Source organism: Sus scrofa, chromosome 5 (genome assembly GCF_054392235.1).
Source record: "Sus scrofa isolate SSC_HxYL_T2T_F1_AM1 chromosome 5, Sscrofa_HxYL_maternal_Yorkshire_Landrace_v2.0, whole genome shotgun sequence".
In the NCBI taxonomy this organism is placed as follows: Eukaryota; Metazoa; Chordata; class Mammalia; order Artiodactyla; family Suidae; genus Sus; species Sus scrofa.
In genome coordinates, this window is record NC_139387.1 from 25,408,385 (window position 1) to 25,427,279 (window position 18,895).

Consider the following 18,895-nt stretch of genomic DNA (forward strand, 5'->3'; position numbering starts at 1 on the left):
GTCGAAGCTAGAGGACCGGCAGGCGGCAGCAGCAACTACGGCGGCGGCGGCAGGTGAGGGAGGCGGGAGACTTAGGTGGAGGCCGCGCCCGGAGGGGAGGAGTCGGGGCCGGCCCAGCGGCTGGGCTCGGCCGGGCTACACAAGGCCCCCCAGGACTGAGTTTCCTCTGCCTCACGTCCTAGGGCTGAACCCCTTTTCTGACTGACCCCGCTTTGCGAGCAAACGCCAGCTCCGTGACGTCACAGCCCTGCCCATCCCCTCAGCCTCATGTCACCTGGAGTCCCCCTCCCCGCTTCACTTCGTGCTCCTCTAGTGTCCTGTTCACCTGGTCCCCGGCTGAGCTCTGGCGGTACTGCACAGGAACCTGCCAGACTAGAAGACTTGCTTTGGGAAACTCCTAGGACTTTTCGCAAACTCTGGGGTGTTTCGAAGCGTCATAATCACCGCCCCCAAGTCTAATCTGCCATCCCACTGCGCTGTCAGTCGCTGCCCTTGCACGGCTCCCTATTCGGAGTTCTTAACGCCAACCCTAGACCAGGCTACGATCCACGCATCCTCCTTCATCTTGGGGCAGGACGCCCCTCACCCTTTGTTCACTCAGGACTGGTTTTTTTCCAACTCATCCTCCTAGGCTGTCCAAATTTGTTCTGTTCCTTATTATACTCTTCTTACTGATAGCTTCTGCCTTTGACAGGTGAAGTTCAATTTGTACCCTAAGGAAATCTTAGTTCCCAGAGCTCTTGCCATTTGATTAGACTTTATTCTTGTAACCACCCCATAGTCCTCTGTTCTAATCCCTTCTCACACCCAAGTCTCTGTTTTTCTCCTGTTCAGAACCCAGCAGTGATGTGGAGGTGGAGACCCACAGGAGCCCCGGACTTCACCTGAGCTACCTCAGGTATCTAACAATCCTGGGAGAGTTGGGTGGGCAAGAGTATGGTATCTGATTATCTGCTTCTGGTGGGACTTGCAACATGGATCAGGCTTGGATAGGTGCCATTTATTTTTCCCCAGGTCATTTCCTTTTTAGTAGAACTTTGTATCTTCTCTTTTCTCAACCCTTTTTCCTTGGTTATTTTTATCATTCTGGGACTGTCTCTGTTTGGAGGAAGAGGAGCCTTCTTGTACAGATTCTCTTGCAACTCTGGTCCTTGATAGCATGAGTTCATTTTAGGGTTCATTTTGCCTTTAAGTTAAAATCAAGGTAAAGGACTGAGTGGTTAGGGGCCATCAAGGGCTAAAAAAATTGGAAAGATTCCCCTGCACGCTAGAGGACACGATATGAAGTTCTCCCATTTGAACAGCAGGGGGAGCCTTAACACTGCCTAGGAAAGGCTTAGGAGGTCAGACACGTGGTAGCAGGGACTCCTAGCCGTGTTGGGGGTGGGGGGAAGGGAGGGCTAGAACCGGGGCAGTGGACTGACATTCCTGAGCTCTCTTGGGAAAGAGGAGACTTGAAAAGCTTTTATGGAGTCTATAAATAAAGAGGATCTTTATAGAGTGAGAATGGTGAGGTTTGATGTCAGTGGGATCTTCCCATGGAGGGGTATAGAATGGGGAAAGATACTTGTTCCTATGAAATTAACTCCTTCCTATTGCCTTGATGCTGCCATACATGGTTTTGTCCTTTTGGGGTCTCTAAGTGGAGATTCCAGCTAGAACTCTAGCCCCTGAAATGGAGGGGTGGGGGCTGACCACCACAGAGTTGAGAATGGTGGTGATCTGGAAGAGAATACCACAGTGTGACAGGTTTAGGGACTGCCCTCAAGCCAGTGATACCCGTCCCTTTACTCAGGGTTTCCTGGGGTCTAGAGATCTTAACACTTTAGAGCCCTCACCACGGAAGAGGGGATGGGGGAGGGTCTGTCGCCAGGATCTCATTATTCACAGCCCTGGTAGCTCAGCAGCTTAAATTATCCAGTTACCAGTCTCCTCAACCTGTTCAGACACCGACAGCAGTTTTAATTTTGCTTCCACAACTTTAATAAGGTCATTTCAGAAGGAGAAATAAAATCCAGCACTATTCTCTCCCTGCCCCCTCCTTGGCCTAGCATGTTAGTGAGATGAGGTGGCTTCTCCCCAGCTCCCTCCCTCCTCCGTTAGTCAGGCAAGTGTGAATCACTCTGACCCAGACCAGGTGCACAAGGGCCTGGGCGGGACTTCTGACAAGCTAGCCAGTCCAGGCAGAATTCTCATTAGGTTCTCCATCTCCAAAGTCATTGCCCCTCTGGCCTGCCTCTTGCTGGACTGCCTGCCCGATAGTCGGGAAGAGTTTGGTCTCTCTGGAGGACTTTTATTTGACACAGTTCTCCTTTTTCCTAGCAGTCACCAAGGGTGGCAAGAAAAGGAAGAAAGCCCTGAGTTGGGGGGGACCAGGATGCCTGACCGGGACAGCTATGCCAACGGCACTGGGAGCAGCGGTGGAGGCCCTGGAGGCGGTGGCAGCGAGGAGGCCAGTGGGACAGGGGCAGGCAGTGGCGGGGCCAGCTCAGATGCCATCTGTAGAGACTTCCTGAGGAATGTGTGCAAGAGAGGCAAGCGTTGCCGCTATCGCCATCCAGACATGAGTGAGGTGTCCAACTTGGGGGTGAGCAAAAATGAGTTCATCTTCTGCCATGACTTCCAGAACAAGGAGTGCAGCCGTCCAAACTGCCGATTCATCCATGGCTCCAAGGAGGATGAGGATGGCTATAAAAAGACAGGAGAGCTTCCCCCTCGGCTGAGACAGAAAGTGGCAGCCGGCCTGGGTCTTTCACCAGCTGACCTACCAAATGGCAAGGAGGAGGTCCCTATCTGCCGCGACTTTCTCAAGGGTGATTGCCAGAGAGGAGCCAAGTGCAAGTTCCGTCACCTGCAACGGGATTTTGAGTTTGATGCTCGGGGTGGAGGAGGCGCTGGTGGTGGGGGCTCAGCAGGCCCAGTTCCCCCAGGACGACGTCATGATCTCTATGATATCTACGACCTCCCTGACAGGGGCTTCGAGGACCATGAGCCAGGCCCCAAGCGCCGGCGAGGTGGATGCTGCCCCCCAGATGGCCCCCATTTTGAATCATATGAATACAGCCTGGCTCCACCCCGAGGGGTGGAATGCAGACTGCTAGAGGAGGAGAATGCCATGCTCAGGAAGCGGGTAGAGGAGCTTAAGAAGCAGGTCAGCAACCTGCTGGCCACCAACGAGGTACTGCTGGAACAGAATGCCCAGTTCCGCAATCAGGCCAAGGTCATGACCCTGAGCTCTACTGCACCAGCGACTGAGCAGACTCTGGCCCCCACCGTGGGCACTGTTGCCACTTTTAACCACGGCATTGCCCAGACTCACACTACTCTCAGCAGCCAGGCTCTGCAGCCTCGCCCCGTGTCCCAGCAAGAACTGGTGGCCCCTGCTGGAGCTCCAGCTGCTCCCCCAACTAATGCCGCACCTCCTGCTGCTCCCCCACCCCCACCCCCACACTTGAACCCAGAGATCACGCCATTGTCAGCTGCTCTGGCTCAAACAATTGCCCAGGGAATGGCACCCCCACCTGTCTCCATGGCTCCTGTGGCTGTATCTGTGGCTCCTGTGGCCCCTGTGGCTGTGTCGATGGCCCAACCCTTGGCAGGAATCACAATGAGCCACACCACCACTCCCATGGTGACTTACCCCATCGCTTCCCAGAGCATGCGTATCACAGCCATGCCACACTGATGGGGCTAATGGACACTCCCCTGGTATAGCCTCCCAGGGCTGGGGTCGAGGGGCCCGTACCCACTCGCCTAGCCCTCCCCGGCCCTGTCCAAAGGGCTCACTCGCGAACTAGGACAAGAGACTACAAGGAGATTGCTTCTGAGAAGGGGTTGGGTTGGTGTGTTTTCTCTCACCTCCCTTTGACGAGGGTCCTCTTTTCCCATCTTCCTTCAAGCCTCACAGAGGGGGCTTGCATAGGAGTGCAGACTGAAGGCATCAGAGGAAGGACTGGCTGAGGGGCTGTCCTCTGATGGGAATTTGGGGACATACTTGGTCTTGTCCTCTCCCGCACAGCACAGGTTCCAGCACTGGCTTTGGAAGAAAAAAATACCCTGTCCAGAGGGAAAGCCAGAAAAGAATGGGAAGTGGGTGGCCAGGAGAGAAGGCCTGATAGGAGCCCTCAGACAGTTTGGGGCCTAGTTGAGCTGCTCCTGGGCCCGTGGGGAAGGCGGGGACCACAGTATTCCAGCCCAAAGACTAGGGGAGCATTCATTACCTTGGCTTGGCCTGGAAATCCGTAGGGCAGGGCCCACCACGTTCCAAAGAAATAAAAACAAAATTATTTTTAACAAATGGAGGCAGTTTAAACTTGCTTAGATATTCTGTGTGGAAGATGGGAACAGTAAATAGATCTCATGCCAAATGGGATAAAGACCCCACTCTCACATAGCTTGGGTAGGTTGGGCAGAGGCCAGAGAATAAGGGTAGGACCCAGAGCAAAGCCAAGTGGGGCTTTGGGGAAGGTACTTTGTGGGGTAAAAACATTGGAGCCACCAAGTCTAGTTTAAAAATAGTCCCATCTGTTCTGGTTTCTATCTGCATATACTATTCCCAGGTTGCCTTAGTAACCAGGGCTTCTAGGGTCATTTAGGGGGGGCAAGTACTAAGGAGGGTGAATTTGCTGGGAAATGGGAATGGGGTATGTATTGACAGAGCCTTCCCTTATTCAAACAGAGCAGGGCAGGTGGCAGTTGCTTCCTGAGTTGTTGACAGCAGTTAATATCCCTCCTACCCCATCCCTTCCTCAGTTACCAGTGCCTTAAGCCTTCAAGGCTTGAGAGGTGCTGGGAAAGGGAGAGTTCTTCTGGGGACACAAGCTTTAGGTTTCATCCATTTCTTCCCTCTGCCTCCACATAGGACCACAGAGGTTTTTAATCCAATTAAGAGTCAGTAAGGCCAAGGGTCCCAGTAAGCAAACCTCAGTTCCTCCTCAGCGCATGGCTGATGTAGGGGAAACAACTCAGGTGTCCAGGCTAATGGAACAGTGGATTTTGGGGTAGAGAAAGTGATCCTGGGTTCTCACCCCATCATATCTCCTGCTACCTCTTGCTCTCTTGTCTGGTTGATCACTCAGGTTACACCTGGGGTTGGAGATGGTGGGCTAGGTCAAGGCCAGTCATTAAAAAAGGGGGGGTACCTAAAGACTACAAATGGGCAAATACTGAAATGTTTTTTGTGGATTTTAGAAACCACACATTGATAAGCTTAATGTTGATTTTTCTGGCACAATTCTGGATTATTAAAAGAGATGGTTTATGAGCATTTAGACAAATGTTATCATAAATACCAACATGAGTTTGTCCTAGCCAAATCCCGACAAGCTAACTTTATTATTATTATTTATTTATTTTTGCCAAGTATCTCTAAAGAGGTACATTTGGGAAACTGTAGACATTGTCTGTACTGTATTAACATGCTCCAGCTGAAGACCACCAGAAATATACTTGCAGTTGAACAAGTTGGGCTTAATGTTCATTGCAGTGATGAAGAGAGAATGCCATGCGGAACCATGGTGTGTCTTGCACAAGGGTGTTAGAAAAGACCTATAGGACTTGGACTTCCGTTAAATGAGTTGGCAGAAGGTTCAAGGGAGTGGGACTTCACTCTGGATTGGGTGCTGTCAGGGAAGCAGATAATGCTAAAGTGAAAGCTGAACTGTAATAGGTAATGAAGCAGCAGTCACCCAATAGCTGGGAGAAGGGGATGTCTGCTCTTTTATGGTTTGCACACTGACCTTTTTCGTGCTTAAACAAAATTGTGAAGCGACCTTGTTTTTTTTGCCTCACTTCATCACAGTGTCTGAGTGCCCTTGTCTGATGCTGGTGTTTTGTGGGACTGTTTGTATCCCCAAGGAGAGCACCATTTCCTACCTTCCCAAGTTAGCCCCAACAAGTCCAAAGCCTAGCTGTGTCAGGCCAGTTCCCAGATTTCAGGAGCTGCTTTCCTCTTTCTCATCTGCTAAGTCATTGCAGATAAGATGATTATTATGAGTTGTTTAATAGTAGAGTTTGAGTTGGAATCAAAACTGAACATTTGTGCCTCATCAATGATGATTAGTGCCTTCATGTTAGAGAAATCTCTAGCCTCTAGTGATATACCCCAGGGTTATGTTTTACTTAAAAAGGAAAAAAACTGGAGTTCGCATCGTGGCGCAGCAGAAACAAATCTGACTAGGAACCAGAAAGTTGCAGGTTCGATCCCTGGCCTTGCTCAGAGGGTTAAGGATCCGGTATTACCGTGAGCTGTGGTGTAGGTTGCAGGTGCGGCTCAGATCTGGCGTGGCTGTGGTGTAGGCTGGCAGCTGTAGCTCCAGTTTGACCCCTAGCCTGGGAACCTCCATATGCCACAGGTGTAGCCCTAAAAAAGCAAAATAAATAAAAAGAAAAAACTTACATAAAAATATGAAAAGCTCAGTTACCAAAAGTAACAAAGAAATACTAAATATTGAGAAGTGTTTTCCTGCGGCATATGGAGGTTTCCAGGCTAGGGGTCTAATTGGAGCTAGAGCCACTGGCCTATGCCACAGCCACAGCCACTCGGGATCTGAGCCGTGAACGCTGGATCCCTAACCCACTGAGCAAAGCCAGGGATCGTACCCACAACCTCATGGTTCCTAATCAGATTCGTTAACCACTGTGCCATGACAGGTACTCCTATTGAGAAGTGTTTGTAACTTGGATTGATCCTCCCCCTAAAAATTGCTTGACCCTGTCTGAGAAACAAATGCCGAAGTCTACATTAGCAATAATTCACAGGAGAACAGCATGGGACTTTCAATTAGTTACAAACATTTAAAATCTTAGTTCTCATAATATCTCAGTTAATAAATATTAAGAGCCTGCTATGTTTTAGGGACCTTTCTAGAAGTTCCATAAGGATAACAGAACCATAGTTGTTTATTGTAGTAAATATAGCATTTCTACCATGTCTGAGTGGAATTACTTCTAAAGTTTTGTGTGTTCCTCTAAATAGTCCTTAAAGAGGGCCATTGGCAAACCAGTGATGTACCTAAAAAAATTGACAAGAGAAGACTGAGGGTAGAGACCCAATAGATGTCTTCAAATATTTGAAGGGATACCTGTCTTGCTGCACAGGAAATAAGCAGTTCTAGGAAGATAGCCAACATATGAGTACTTAACAGAAACCAAGGCACTGTGCTAAGCTTTTTACATGCAATATTTCATTGACACAACAGGTATTATTATCATAACCATTTTGCAGAGGAGAAAGACTTAAAGGGTAATCAACCCAGTGTTCTGCAACTAGTAAGGAACGGAGCCAGGAATCTGTTCAGGCAGTCTGACTCCAGACTTGGCATTCAGAAATTTCTAATGATGGATCCAACAGTGGGACCACTACTTTGCCGTAACTTGCAAGGAATAACACAGAGGAAGTTTCCTCAAATCCTGTTGCCCCTTCCATCTTAGAGAGTAGGTTGGGACCAGATTACCACACCCAATCTTAGAAGGCAACTTTAGTTTACATGTAAATGCAGGTTGCAAATCCAGGAAGTCTCAGTGCTCCCTGACATTTCCTCTAACAAGTGGCCATCCTTTTTCCTGTTACCTACTTACTGCTTATCACCACCAGGTGGCACCTGGGCAGCAGAATTGTCCATGGGCGGGGACCCACCCTGTTTACTTCTGGTGCCTGCATTGCAGCTGACGATTCTGTGACTCCTGGGCACCAGCTGGGAAGAGACCTTCCTGGGGATGAGCTTTTCTCCTCCATATACTGCCTTCAGTAGGAGGTTCTGATCTAGATAGGATGAGAAAGGGGAAACATGTGGAAAGGAACCTCCATGGTTACCCTCTCCATCCCTCAGCCTAAGGGATCCTTTCCCCATACTCTAGTGTTTGGCAAATTTCAGTTTATAGAAAGGTTTTGCTCTGGGGAAGTTCATCTCTTTTCCTGCTGTAGTTCTGGTTGATCAGTTTGTGAGCAGATGACTCTTACCTCCTCCAAACTCCTTGAACTCTTTTTTTCCCTGCTCACCTCTAAGAATATGGAGGACATAGGAGGCAGATAGAAAATTGCTCCTTGTACAGTTCTGCAAACTGAAAAAAGGCAGTTTAGATACTGTTAGTTTCAGGAGAGAAAGGGAAGTGAGAAAATTTAAGATTAAGTGAGGAAGCCTGGTCAGGGATAGGTTATAAACAGTTTTGATGAAACACACCCTGACGAAATCTTTGCCCTGCAGAGCCAGATAAAATCTAATAGCTGCAGATCAAACAGTTAATACAAGGCACACATATATTGCATTAAAAGGTAATTATCTATGACCCATCTGTCCCTTCTGGGCTTCCAATCAGTCCAGTTTCTAAGTGCCTGGACAACATTCCACCTCTAAGTCCAGTTAACCATTGTCACTAGTCCTCATTAATGTACCCTGCATTTTGTCCTTCCTAAACCTGCAGTGCAATGTAGAATTTAGTTCTACATCTGACTGTATTCTAAACCTTCCTTATAACTCAGGCAAATGAGAAACAGGATTGTCTCTTTACCCTTGATTCCCATTTTATTGGTTGTGTTTTTTTTGTTTGTTTTTTGGGGTTTTTTGGTTTTTTTTTTTTTTTTTTTGTCTTTTTAGGGCTGCACCTGTGACATATGGCGGTTCCCAGGCTAGGAGTCAAGTTGGAGCTGTAGCTGCCAGCCTGCACCACAGCCAGGAGGGATCTGAGTCACGTCTGAGAACTACAGCACAGCTCACGGCAATGCGGGATCCTTAACCCACTGAGCAAGACCAGGGATCGGATAGGCAACCTCATGGTTACTAGTCGAGTTTGTTAACCACTGAGCCACGACTGGAACTCCGGATTTCCCACTTCAGTGTCCTAGCCGTTGTCAAGGGTCAGGAAATTCTTGGAAAATGTAATCGTTTCTGCTGCAGCTGAGCCCCCTCGCCCCCCACCAGCCAATTTAATTTTAATCTTTAAAACAGAGATGATTAACTCTTGGAGATAGAATGAACTGAAGAGATTTCTAAAGGAAAATAAATCTTCACTTCCTATTCACTCCCTTTTTTTTTTTTCCCTTCTGTTGCCTGAAGGCTGGATTATCTCAACCCTTAATTCTCCGATTCTCGTTTTCTCCAGTCTGTCGCTGCAACCCATAGACCAGGTAGAGGACTGGGAACAGGATAGACAGGGTCAGTCATCAACACTTTCATTCCAAATAGGGTAATTTCCTTTCCTTTTGTAAGGACAGCGAGAAAAAAAAAAAAAGGGAAGGATAAGGAATGTGCTTAAAGTATGAAAACTAGGGAAAGCTGACAAATGAACATGTAGGATTTCCAGGCCAAATCCTGCCCAAATTGTCCGAATGGTGTGTAAGGGAATCCCGACCCTCCACAACCCCTCAACTTCGCGACTCCAGCTGCCTCCAATACGAAGTAATTGGCGGTGCGGCTCTGCATGACGTCATACCACAGGCACTCCAATCCCACGTGGGGGAGCTCCCGGTCCCGCCTCTCTCCTTTAAATGGTACGCCGCGCCTCCTTCTCTTTCTAGCTAATCATATGCTGCTCTTTAGCCTTTTTCCTTCTTTTCCCGCCATCCCACACCGCTCATCTTGGCACTCTGGTCCAATCAGCAAGGTCCTGCCTCTCCCGAGCCCTTTCCCTTACCCGCGGAAGGGGGCGGGGCTTCGAGCGTTTGACTCCACCTTGGTCTATGCGGCGCGGACCAACCCGAACCATCAGGATGAGGGGGCGTGGCTTTAAGTCCCCTCCCCCATTCTGGGGTTTTTGGTTCGTAAGAGGGGAGCTGGTCGCAAGGCTAGGCAACCTCTAGTCGGTCTCTGGGCCGGGCGTGTCCTCCCAGAGGCGGCACCATGGAGCGCTCTCCTGGAGACCGCTCCAGTCCCGTGGACCAACCCTACGCTCCCTCCGACCCCCCTGACCAGCCCCCCGTTGCTCCCACAAAGCCGGACCAGAGTTCTGGGAACCAACCTGCTGGACCAGGCGCGGCGGGTGAGGCCCTGGCTGTGCTGACTTCCTTCGGGCGGCGGTTGCTGGTGCTGGTGCCGGTGTACCTAGCCGGGGCCATGGGACTCAGCGTGGGTTTCGTGCTCTTCGGCCTCGCCCTCTACCTGGGCTGGCGCCGGGTCCGCGAGGAGAAAGAACGGAGCCTTCGAGTAGCGCAGCAGCTCCTGGAGGATGAGGAGCGGCTCACGGCGAAAACTCTTTACATGAGCCAGCGAGAGCTACCTGCCTGGGTGAGCGACCACCCTCAGTCCTCGGTGCAGCATAACCCCCTTTGGCCCCTCAGTCCTAGGGCTCTTCCTGCCTATCCCTAAAGTCAGCTTCCCACCTTGGGTTGATGGGCCCCAGACTTTCCCCTGTGGCCCGCTAACCGCCTGCCTTCTGGGACGCGCCACTCTTGGGACCTACTGTTCATTATCCCCCCTCCCCCTTTCCGCACGCCCGGATCCCGATTCTTTCATGGAATCAAGACTTCTTCCTCTACGCTTGGGCAAGAGCAGTAATAACATCTGGGGAGCCCGTCTCAGCCGTGGCTCTTCCCTCAACCAAGCCGCTCAAAGGCCCCTCCTCGTTTCTGGTGCCACTCACTCTTGGGCATCCCCAGTCCCGCTCAGAGGGTGCCCTCATCTTTCCTGTCTTCCCCAAGATTTTTTTTTTTTTCTTTTAACCTATTTAAGCCGATAAGGTTGTTCTCCCTTTCCCGCTCTTGTCCTCGGGTATCCCGGGAGCATTGCCCCGTCGAGGCCCCCCGCACCTGGACGCACCCTAAGGCCCTCGTCTTCCAGCCTTAGGCGGCCTGGCCGCAGCGCAGCGGAGGCGGCTGCTGGACAAAGGGCGGGGTGCTGGGGGGGAGGGTAATGCGACTGCTGCAGTGCCCGCTACCCACACTCCACCGCCCCGGCCCCACCCTTTTCCGGACTGGGCTGCGCTTGGCTTGTTTGGTTGGGGCCAGGACCCTATTCCTACAACCCCCTATCTCGTGGTGAGGAACTCAGATGGCTCAGGCCTTGCAGAGGCCGAGCCGTTACCTGGCCCCTCCCCGGCCCTCCCTTCCTGCTCCTCCCAGCAGAAGTGCCACTCTAGGGGGAATCAAAGTTGACACTAGGCAGAGAGAGTCAAGCTTCCCAGACCCTGGACTCGGGAGAAATGGTCCCACAGGACTTGTAGCCCAGGCAGCAACGGTCTCTGTTCCTCCTCCTCATCATGGAAAGGAATCTTCCTCCTAAAGAAACTACGCCTTCTCTGCCCCCCCCAAGCACAGGTGTCTTTCCTTCCCCTTAAAGGAGTCCCACTGATTAAAAAGAAAGAAAACACCAGCCTGGGCCTAATAGCTATTCTGGCCCCTCCCTAGCTCAGGAGCGGCTTCCTGCTTCACCTTCTTGGTAGAGAAGCCTGATCCCAGGGGCAGAGGGAAGGCTGGTAAAAGGAACCAGGACTTAACTAATCCCAGGATTTCCTCCTCAGACTGATTTGTCAGGACCTCCCCTTCCCAAAAGAATGTGCCCTTCTCTTCCCTCCTCCTCTCTGCCCCAGCAGCTGTCATTATTTCGCATCCCTGAGCCGTGTGGCTTACACCCTGTCAGCTCTCTTTGTCAGAGACCTCAGCGCCCCCAACTCTGAGGAGGGATGAATTCCCAGAACATCTCAGCCCCTCTCCCACAACCCCGGGGTGTGAGGAGACCCTCTCAAACTTAGGTTTCTTTAGTGGACATCCTACCCCACATCTTAGTAGGAAACCAGTGGCAGAGGGTGTGCTTATCACCGTCTCCGTTTTCTCCACTTCCAGGTCAGCTTCCCAGATGTGGAAAAGGCCGAGTGGCTAAATAAGGTGAGGGCTGATTATCTTGGTCTTTGTTTTTCAACTTCTCTTGCCAGACCCAGCCATGCATGCACACTTTAATTCTGGCCTCCCTGTGGGGAGGATTCTGAAGGAACATGCCTTTAGGGGGGAAGACTGGGCTTTTCTATGATCTGCTTCCTTTCCTCCCAGATTGTGGCTCAGGTCTGGCCCTTCCTGGGCCAGTATATGGAGAAGCTTTTGGCTGAAACTGTGGCCCCAGCTGTTCGAGGATCCAACCCCCACTTGCAGACATTTACATTTACACGAGTGGAACTGGGTGAAAAGGTACGTGTGTAGGAAGGAGAGATGGGACAGGGGAGATGGGTGGCCCAGAGTGGCCTGAGGGACTCCTCCCTTTCCCTCCCCTCCCAAGCCTTCATCTCTCTCCAGCCACTGCGCATCCTTGGAGTCAAAGTTCACCCTGGTCAGAGAAAAGAGCAGATCCTGCTGGACTTGAACATCAGGTAGTGCCCTTCCCCACTCTTCCCGCTTCCCCTTCCTGGTCCCTCTGACTGCTTCACTCTCCTTACCCTCATTCAGCCTAGTGGTAACCCTCTCTGTTCTCTTCCTCCCCAACTCCCAGCTATGTAGGTGATGTACAGATTGATGTGGAAGTGAAGAAATATTTCTGCAAAGCAGGAGTCAAGGGCATGCAGGTGGGCCAGATATCAGGGGCCTTTGGGAGATTGGAAAAGCCTGCAGAGGTCTGGGAGGGAAAGAAAGCCTTGTCTGAGAAAAGGCTTTGCTCTTCTCTTCCTGCCCCAGCTACATGGTGTCTTACGGGTGATTCTTGAACCACTCATTGGGGACCTTCCTATTGTGGGGGCTGTGTCGATGTTCTTTATCCGGCGGCCGGTAAGGGAAACCATTGAGGAGGGGTAGGGAAGTGGAGGAAGCAAAGAGGATTGGGAGGGCGAGGGTGGCCAGCCATGGGGAATGGGGGGGTGGGGAATTGAGAAGCAGGCCGAGGGGAGTGGCAACTGTTGGATGAGTGTGACCCTGCCGCCATGGGCTCTGTCCTGATCCCTCTGCTCTGTGCTTCCAGACCCTAGATATTAACTGGACGGGGATGACCAACCTCCTGGATATCCCAGGACTCAGGTATCAAGCACCTGCTAAGGGTTCCAGGTGTTCCTGGCTTGGAGGTTTAAGGGATACCGAGCAGGAAAAGATGCAGCTGGTGTCCTCCAGGAGCCTTGACCCTAGTTGGGGAGATGAGACACTCCAGAAAAGTCCTCTTTTGTGTGTCTTTTTAGGGCCAAACCCACAGCATACGGAGGCTCCTAGGCTAGGGGTCCAATCAGAGTTGTAGCCTCTGGCCTACACCACAGCAATGTGCGATCCGAGCCACATCTGCAACCTACACCACAGCTCTTTGCAATGCTGGATCCTTAACCCACTGAGCGAGGCCAGGTATTGAACCTGCATCCTCATGGATACTAGTCTGGTTCATTTCCGCTGAGCCACGACAGGAACTCCATGAAAAGTCTTATACTGTGATTTTTTGTTTTTTTTTTGTCTTTTTGCCTTTTTCTAGGGCCGCACTGTGGCATATGGAGGTTCCCAGGCTAGGGGTCGAATCGGAGCTGTAGCTGCCAGCCTACGCCAGGGCCACAGCAACACAGGATCCGAGCCGCGTCTGCGACTTACACCACAGCTCATGGCAACGCCGGAACCTTGACCCACTGAGCAAGGGTAGAGATCGAACCCACAACCTCATGGTTCCTAGTCGGATTCGTTAACCACTGCGCCACGACGGGAACTCCGATTTTTTGTTTCTATGGGAGGACCAAGTGTTTTGGTAGAGAGTGAAGAGGGCTTCAGATGCCTCGGCAGGGGCAAAGGGAGAAAGAAGAGCTGGGATAGCATTGAGGAAGGGAAAGAGCAGCAGGTGGGGAATTAGAGTAGAATAGTAGCAAAAACGTATTTTTAAGAGACAGCTTCCCGGAGTTCCCGTTGTGGCTCAGCAATAAGGAACCCGACTAGTATCCATGAGGATGCTGGTTCCATCCCTGGCCTCGTTCAATGGTTTAAGGATCTAGTGTTTCCTCGAGCTGTGGCCTAGGCCACAAACGAAGCTCAGATCTGGTGTTGCTGTGCTGTAACTGGCAGCTGCAGCTCTGATTCGACCCCTAGCCTGGGAACTTCCATATGCTGTAAGTGCAGCCCGAAAAAAAGAAAAAAAAAAAAAAAAAAAAAAAAAACAAGGAACAGGAGTTAAACAGCATTAACATCACATTAGAAGAAGACTGAGGGAGTTCCCTTGGTGGTCTAGTGGTTAGAATGCTGCCTGTCACAGCTAAAGAAAAATAAAGAGTAATGAGAGGTAAAATATGAAGTCTGGTCTCTGGCCACTTTTCCTTTCAATTCTAGACATGGAGGAGCAGCATTTAATTGAGCGTACACTCTGAAATGTTAATAGAAAAGAAAAAGAAAGGACTTCCCAATAGGGAAAAGGAAAAAAAAAAAAAAAAAAAAAGACCCCTCTAGCTTTGGGTCTCTCTTGGTTGTGGGAAACTTAGTTGCAGGTGGGGGGAGATTGAAAGTTGGGGCCATACTCACCTCCTTTTCCAATTCTCCATTCAGCTCCCTCTCTGACACCATGATCATGGATTCCATCGCTGCCTTCCTTGTGTTACCCAACCGATTATTGGTGCCCCTTGTGCCTGACCTTCAAGACGTGGCCCAGTTGCGTTCCCCTCTTCCCAGGGTATGGTCTCTCTCCTATTAGAGCCTTTTCTCAGGAACCCTGTGCTGAATCTTTAATTTCTCACTGATTCCCACCTTCAGGGTATTATTCGGGTTCACCTGCTGGCTGCACGAGGACTGAGCTCCAAGGACAAATATGTAAAGGGCTTGATTGAGGGCAAGTCAGACCCCTATGCACTCGTGCGAGTGGGTACCCAGGCTTTCTGCAGTCGTGTCATCGATGAGGAACTCAACCCCCAGTGGGGAGAGACTTATGAGGTGGGAGAGCCAAGGAGAGGGGCTGGAGGCTCTGGGAGGTTTTGAGGGAAGATACTGATTGGATGATCCTCACACCTGCAGACGCTTAGCCCTCTGTGTTCTTCAGGTGATGGTGCATGAGGTCCCAGGGCAGGAGATTGAGGTGGAAGTGTTTGACAAGGATCCAGACAAAGATGACTTTCTGGGCAGGTGAGACTCTGCCTGAGTTAGGATTCTAAAGCCCCAGGGCCACCAAGTTCCCAGAGGTAATTATAGTCCTTTTCCAGGCCTGGGAATCATGGATCATTTTCCTCCCCAAACTCCCCACCCCTCATCCCCACCATGCACATGCACTTAAATACCTCCTGAATGTAAGAAGGGAGAGAGCTGCCAGTTATTTCTGGGTGGGTGCGTAGAGGGCCAATGAATAACATGCTGCTAATTACAACACTGCCCTCTTTTCCCTTTCACTGCCATCTTCACCACCCCCACCCCCAGAATGAAGCTGGATGTAGGGAAGGTATTGCAGGCTGCAGTGATGGATGAAGTAAGTTGAGAGGAAGGTGAGGGGGGTGGCCCCCACTGGGTAGACCGTGATTGCTCCTTTGGAAGGGAAGCAGCTGGGTAGGTATCTGATCCCTGCTGTACCTCACTTTCTTCTTCTTCTCCCTCCAGTGGTTCCCTCTACAAGGCGGGCAAGGCCAAGTTCACCTACGGCTAGAATGGCTCTCACTTTTGCCTGATGCAGAAAAACTGGAGCAGGTAACCAATATGGAAAACAGGAAGCTAGTGGGGGGGGCGGGGGGGTAGGTAGCTAGAAGTATGGGGGGCTGGCAGGATGAAGGTCTGACTACGACCCCCCACTGCCAGATTCTACAGTGGAACCGAGGAGTCTCCTCCCGACCGGAACCCCCATCAGCTGCCATCTTAGTTGTCTATCTGGATCGGGCCCAGGATCTTCCTGTGAGTGTGACTTCTGAGGGCGAGTGAACAGGAAGCCGTGGGCGCAGCATTCTCACACCCTCCCGTGTCCCTGCCCACTCTGCTCCAGAAGCAACAACATGGAACACACGGGTTCCAAGGAGGGGATCAGAGTCACCTGCGGGAAGGAGTCTGCTGAGAGCCCAACTTCTGTCACTGAAATAGCAACACAACAACCAAGGTGGTGACTTCTGAATTTTATTCCCTACAGCTGAAGAAGGGGAACAAGGAGCCCAACCCCATGGTACAGCTGTCAGTTCAGGATGTGACCCAGGAGAGCAAGGTGAGGGCTAGGACATCACTGTGGAAGGTGTCATGGGGGGCGGGGGTGGGGGCGGGGGCAGCCAGGTGGAGGGAGGACTCTTCTTGGGATGAAGTCTTCCCTTTAGAATGCCTGCAAGGGCAAGAGTTTTCTGGAGACACAGGACTGGTCGTGTGTGTGGCACGCACCTTTGATCCCGTCCTGCACGTCTCCAGGCCGTCTACAGCACCAACAGCCCCGTGTGGGAGGAGGCCTTCCGGTTCTTCCTGCAAGACCCTCGAAGCCAGGAGCTCGATGTGCAGGTGAGAGAATCACCTGTCACCCCTTTCTGGATACCCTATTCTGTCTCCCCAGATCTGTACCATTTCTCCTCTCCATCTTCTCCTTTGATCTCTCTTTTTTTTTTGTTTTTTTTTTTTTTTTTTTTTTGGTCTTTCTGCCATTTCTTGGGCCACTCCCGTGGCATATGGAGGTTCCCAGGCTAGACATCTACTCCAAGCTGTAGCTGCTGGCCTACGCCAGAGCCACAGCAACGCGGGATCCGAGCCGCATCTGCGGCCTACACCACAGCTCACAGCAACGACGGATCATCAGCCCACTGAGCAAGGCCAGGGATCAAACCTGCAACCTCATGGTTCCTAGTTGGATTCGTTAACCACTGCGCCACGATGGGAACTCCCTGATCTCTATTTTCAATCCATCTGTACCCAGACTCTCCACCTCCTCCCTTCTCCACTGTTCCCCACCTATCTCTAGAATTTTTTTTTTTTTTTTTTCCCTCTTTAGGACAGCACTTGGAGCATATGGAAGTTCCCAGGCTAGGGGCCAAATCAGAGCTACAGCTGCTGGCCTACACCACAGCCAGCCATAGTATCTCGGGATCCGAGCCTCATCTGTGACCTACACCACAGCTCACGGCAATGCCAGATCCTCCACCCACTGATGGAGGCCAGGGATCAAACCTTGGTCTTCATGGATACTAGTCAGATTCATTTCCACTGAGCCACAACAGGAACTACTAAAATAATTTTTATAAGTGAGAATGGTACACTTAAAACGAGTGATTTTTGGAGTTCTTATTGTGGTTCAGTGGGTTAAGAACATGACTAGTACCCATGAGGATTTGGGTTCGATCCTGGTCTCACTCAGTAGGTTAAGGATCTGGCATTACCACAAGCTGTGGTGTAGGTCTCAGATGTGGCTTGGATTTAGTGTTGCTGTGACTATGACACAGGTAAGCAGCTGTAGCTCCAATTCAACCCCTAGCCTGGGAACTGCCATGTGCCACAGGTGCAGCAATTAAAAAAAAAATTAAAGTGATTTTCGGGAGTTCCCATCTTGGCTCAGCAGTTCACAAACCCAACTAGTATCCACGAGGATGTGGGTTTTATTTCTGGCCTTGCTCAGTGGGTTAAGAATCCGAGCTGTGGAGTTCCCGTCATGGTGCAGTGGTTAACAAATCCGACTAGGAACCATGAGGTTGCGGGTTCGGTCCCTGCCCTTGCTCAGTGGGTTAACGATCTGGCGTTGCCGTGAGCTGTGGTGTAGGTTGCAGACGCGGCTCGGATCCCGCGTTGCTGTGGCTCTGGCGTAGGCCGGTGGCTACAGCTCCGATTCAACCCCTAGCCTGGGAACCTCCATATGCCGCGGGAGCAGCCCAAGAAATAGCAACAATAACAACAACAACAAAGACAAAAGACAAAAGACAAAAAAAAAAAAAAAAGAATCCGAGCTGTGGTGTAGGTCACAGATGCAGCTCAGATCCCGAGTTGCGGTGGCTGTGGTGTAGGCTGGCAGCTGCAGCTCCTACTTGACCCCTAGCCTGGGAACTTCCATATGCTGCGAGTGAGGCTCTAAAAAGATTTTAAAAAACAGTGATTTTTATAGTATGTAAATTACGTCTCAATAAAATTGTTTTTTGAAAGAACATACTGAGCACCTATTAGACACCTGGCACTTGAGGTCATAGAAAAAGCATAAAAACACAGTATCTGCTTTTTCACAAAAGCTTACTGGCTAGTTTCACAGAGGAGACGAGCATATATTAAGCCATCTAAGAACAATTAAACATTAACAGTGGGATAAGATACCCATAGTAGGTTGCTAAGAATGGCCAGAGAAAGGCACAGAGGCTGGAGTAACTAGAGAGACTTAGTGAAGGAAGTAGGATTTTTCAGGGGACCTTGAAGGATCAGTGGGATTTAAATAAGCAGAGAGGAGCAGAAGGAGAACTTTCCAGCTAACGGGCCCAGAAAGAGCAGAGGAGGAAGGGACTATGGAGTAGGCAGAGGACTGGAAATGGATGGCTTGGGGTAGAGCGGAAGGTTTACTGTTGGCACAGAGAGAATGAAGTGGCAGCTGTGTTATCATTTCCCCAGTCTGCCTCCCTTTTCTCTAACCTCTCACTCCGTCTCCTCCTCCTATGCCTGTAGGTGAAGGATGATTCCAGGGCCCTGACTTTAGGGGCACTGACCCTGCCTCTGGCTCGCCTGCTGACTGCTCCTGAACTCACCCTGGACCAGTGGTTCCAGCTCAGCAGCTCTGGCCCCAACTCCCGGCTCTACATGAAACTTGTGATGAGGGTATGGAGTTGGAGAAAGTGCGGTGGGTGGGAAGGGCCTTGTGGATTCCTCGGTATTAAGAGTAAGAAAAGGGGAGTTCCTGTTGTGGCTCAACGAGTTACAAACCCAAGTATCCATGAGGATGCGGGTTCAATCCCTGGCCTCACTCAGTGGGTTAAGGATCCAGTGTTGCCGTGAGCTGTGGTGTAGGTCGCAGACATGGCTCACATCAGGCATTGCTGTGGTGTAAACTGGCAGCTGCAGTTCTGATTCAACCCCTAGCCTAGAAACTTCCATATGCCTCAGATGTAGCTTAAA

At 50.8% G+C, this 18,895-nt stretch overlaps 2 protein-coding genes and 1 long non-coding RNA gene across 8 annotated transcripts in view; 2 read left to right on the forward strand and 1 right to left on the reverse strand.

The window, feature by feature from the left end:
- ZC3H10 (zinc finger CCCH-type containing 10) lies at window positions 1–5,770 on the forward strand. 2 transcript variants are annotated; one of them, XM_003126269.7, is made up of 3 exons: window positions 1–53; window positions 835–898; window positions 2,323–5,770. In XM_003126269.7, exon 3 carries the CDS (start codon window positions 2,378–2,380, stop codon window positions 3,683–3,685), a length of 1,308 nt encoding a protein of 435 aa, XP_003126317.1. In that variant the 5' UTR covers window positions 1–53; window positions 835–898; window positions 2,323–2,377; the 3' UTR covers window positions 3,686–5,770. The 2 variants fall into 2 exon arrangements, with proteins under 2 accessions (XP_003126317.1, XP_020948513.1); XM_021092854.2 differs by having other exon boundaries at window positions 2,326–5,770.
- LOC106507497 (uncharacterized) lies at window positions 1,960–10,823 on the reverse strand. Of its 3 annotated transcripts, none has more exons than XR_001303527.2 (3): window positions 9,955–10,823; window positions 3,859–7,762; window positions 1,960–2,851 (listed from the first exon to the last, which is right to left on the reverse strand). It is a non-coding gene; the product is annotated as an uncharacterized LOC106507497 (long non-coding RNA). The 3 variants fall into 3 exon arrangements; XR_014803386.1 differs by lacking the exon at window positions 1,960–2,851 and adding an exon at window positions 8,000–8,061 and having other exon boundaries at window positions 5,331–7,762; XR_014803387.1 differs by lacking the exon at window positions 1,960–2,851 and adding an exon at window positions 7,961–8,061 and having other exon boundaries at window positions 7,642–7,762; window positions 9,955–10,091.
- The window catches only part of ESYT1 (extended synaptotagmin 1), a 17,382-nt gene continuing 8,239 nt past the window's right edge, over window positions 9,753–18,895 (forward strand). For all 3 annotated transcript variants that reach the window (XR_014803347.1, XR_014803346.1, XM_003126262.5), the window contains exons 1-16: window positions 9,753–10,220; window positions 11,774–11,815; window positions 11,978–12,112; window positions 12,218–12,291; window positions 12,411–12,483; window positions 12,593–12,682; window positions 12,873–12,928; window positions 14,414–14,537; window positions 14,618–14,794; window positions 14,901–14,983; window positions 15,272–15,320; window positions 15,449–15,535; window positions 15,644–15,736; window positions 15,966–16,037; window positions 16,232–16,318; window positions 18,449–18,598. Coding sequence is in view for 1 of the 3 variants with exons in the window: in XM_003126262.5 (XP_003126310.3) it covers window positions 9,837–10,220; window positions 11,774–11,815; window positions 11,978–12,112; window positions 12,218–12,291; window positions 12,411–12,483; window positions 12,593–12,682; window positions 12,873–12,928; window positions 14,414–14,537; window positions 14,618–14,794; window positions 14,901–14,983; window positions 15,272–15,320; window positions 15,449–15,535; window positions 15,644–15,736; window positions 15,966–16,037; window positions 16,232–16,318; window positions 18,449–18,598 (1,776 nt within the window). In the remaining 2 variants the exon portion in view is untranslated. The remainder of the gene's footprint in view (window positions 10,221–11,773; window positions 11,816–11,977; window positions 12,113–12,217; window positions 12,292–12,410; window positions 12,484–12,592; window positions 12,683–12,872; window positions 12,929–14,413; window positions 14,538–14,617; window positions 14,795–14,900; window positions 14,984–15,271; window positions 15,321–15,448; window positions 15,536–15,643; window positions 15,737–15,965; window positions 16,038–16,231; window positions 16,319–18,448; window positions 18,599–18,895) is intronic.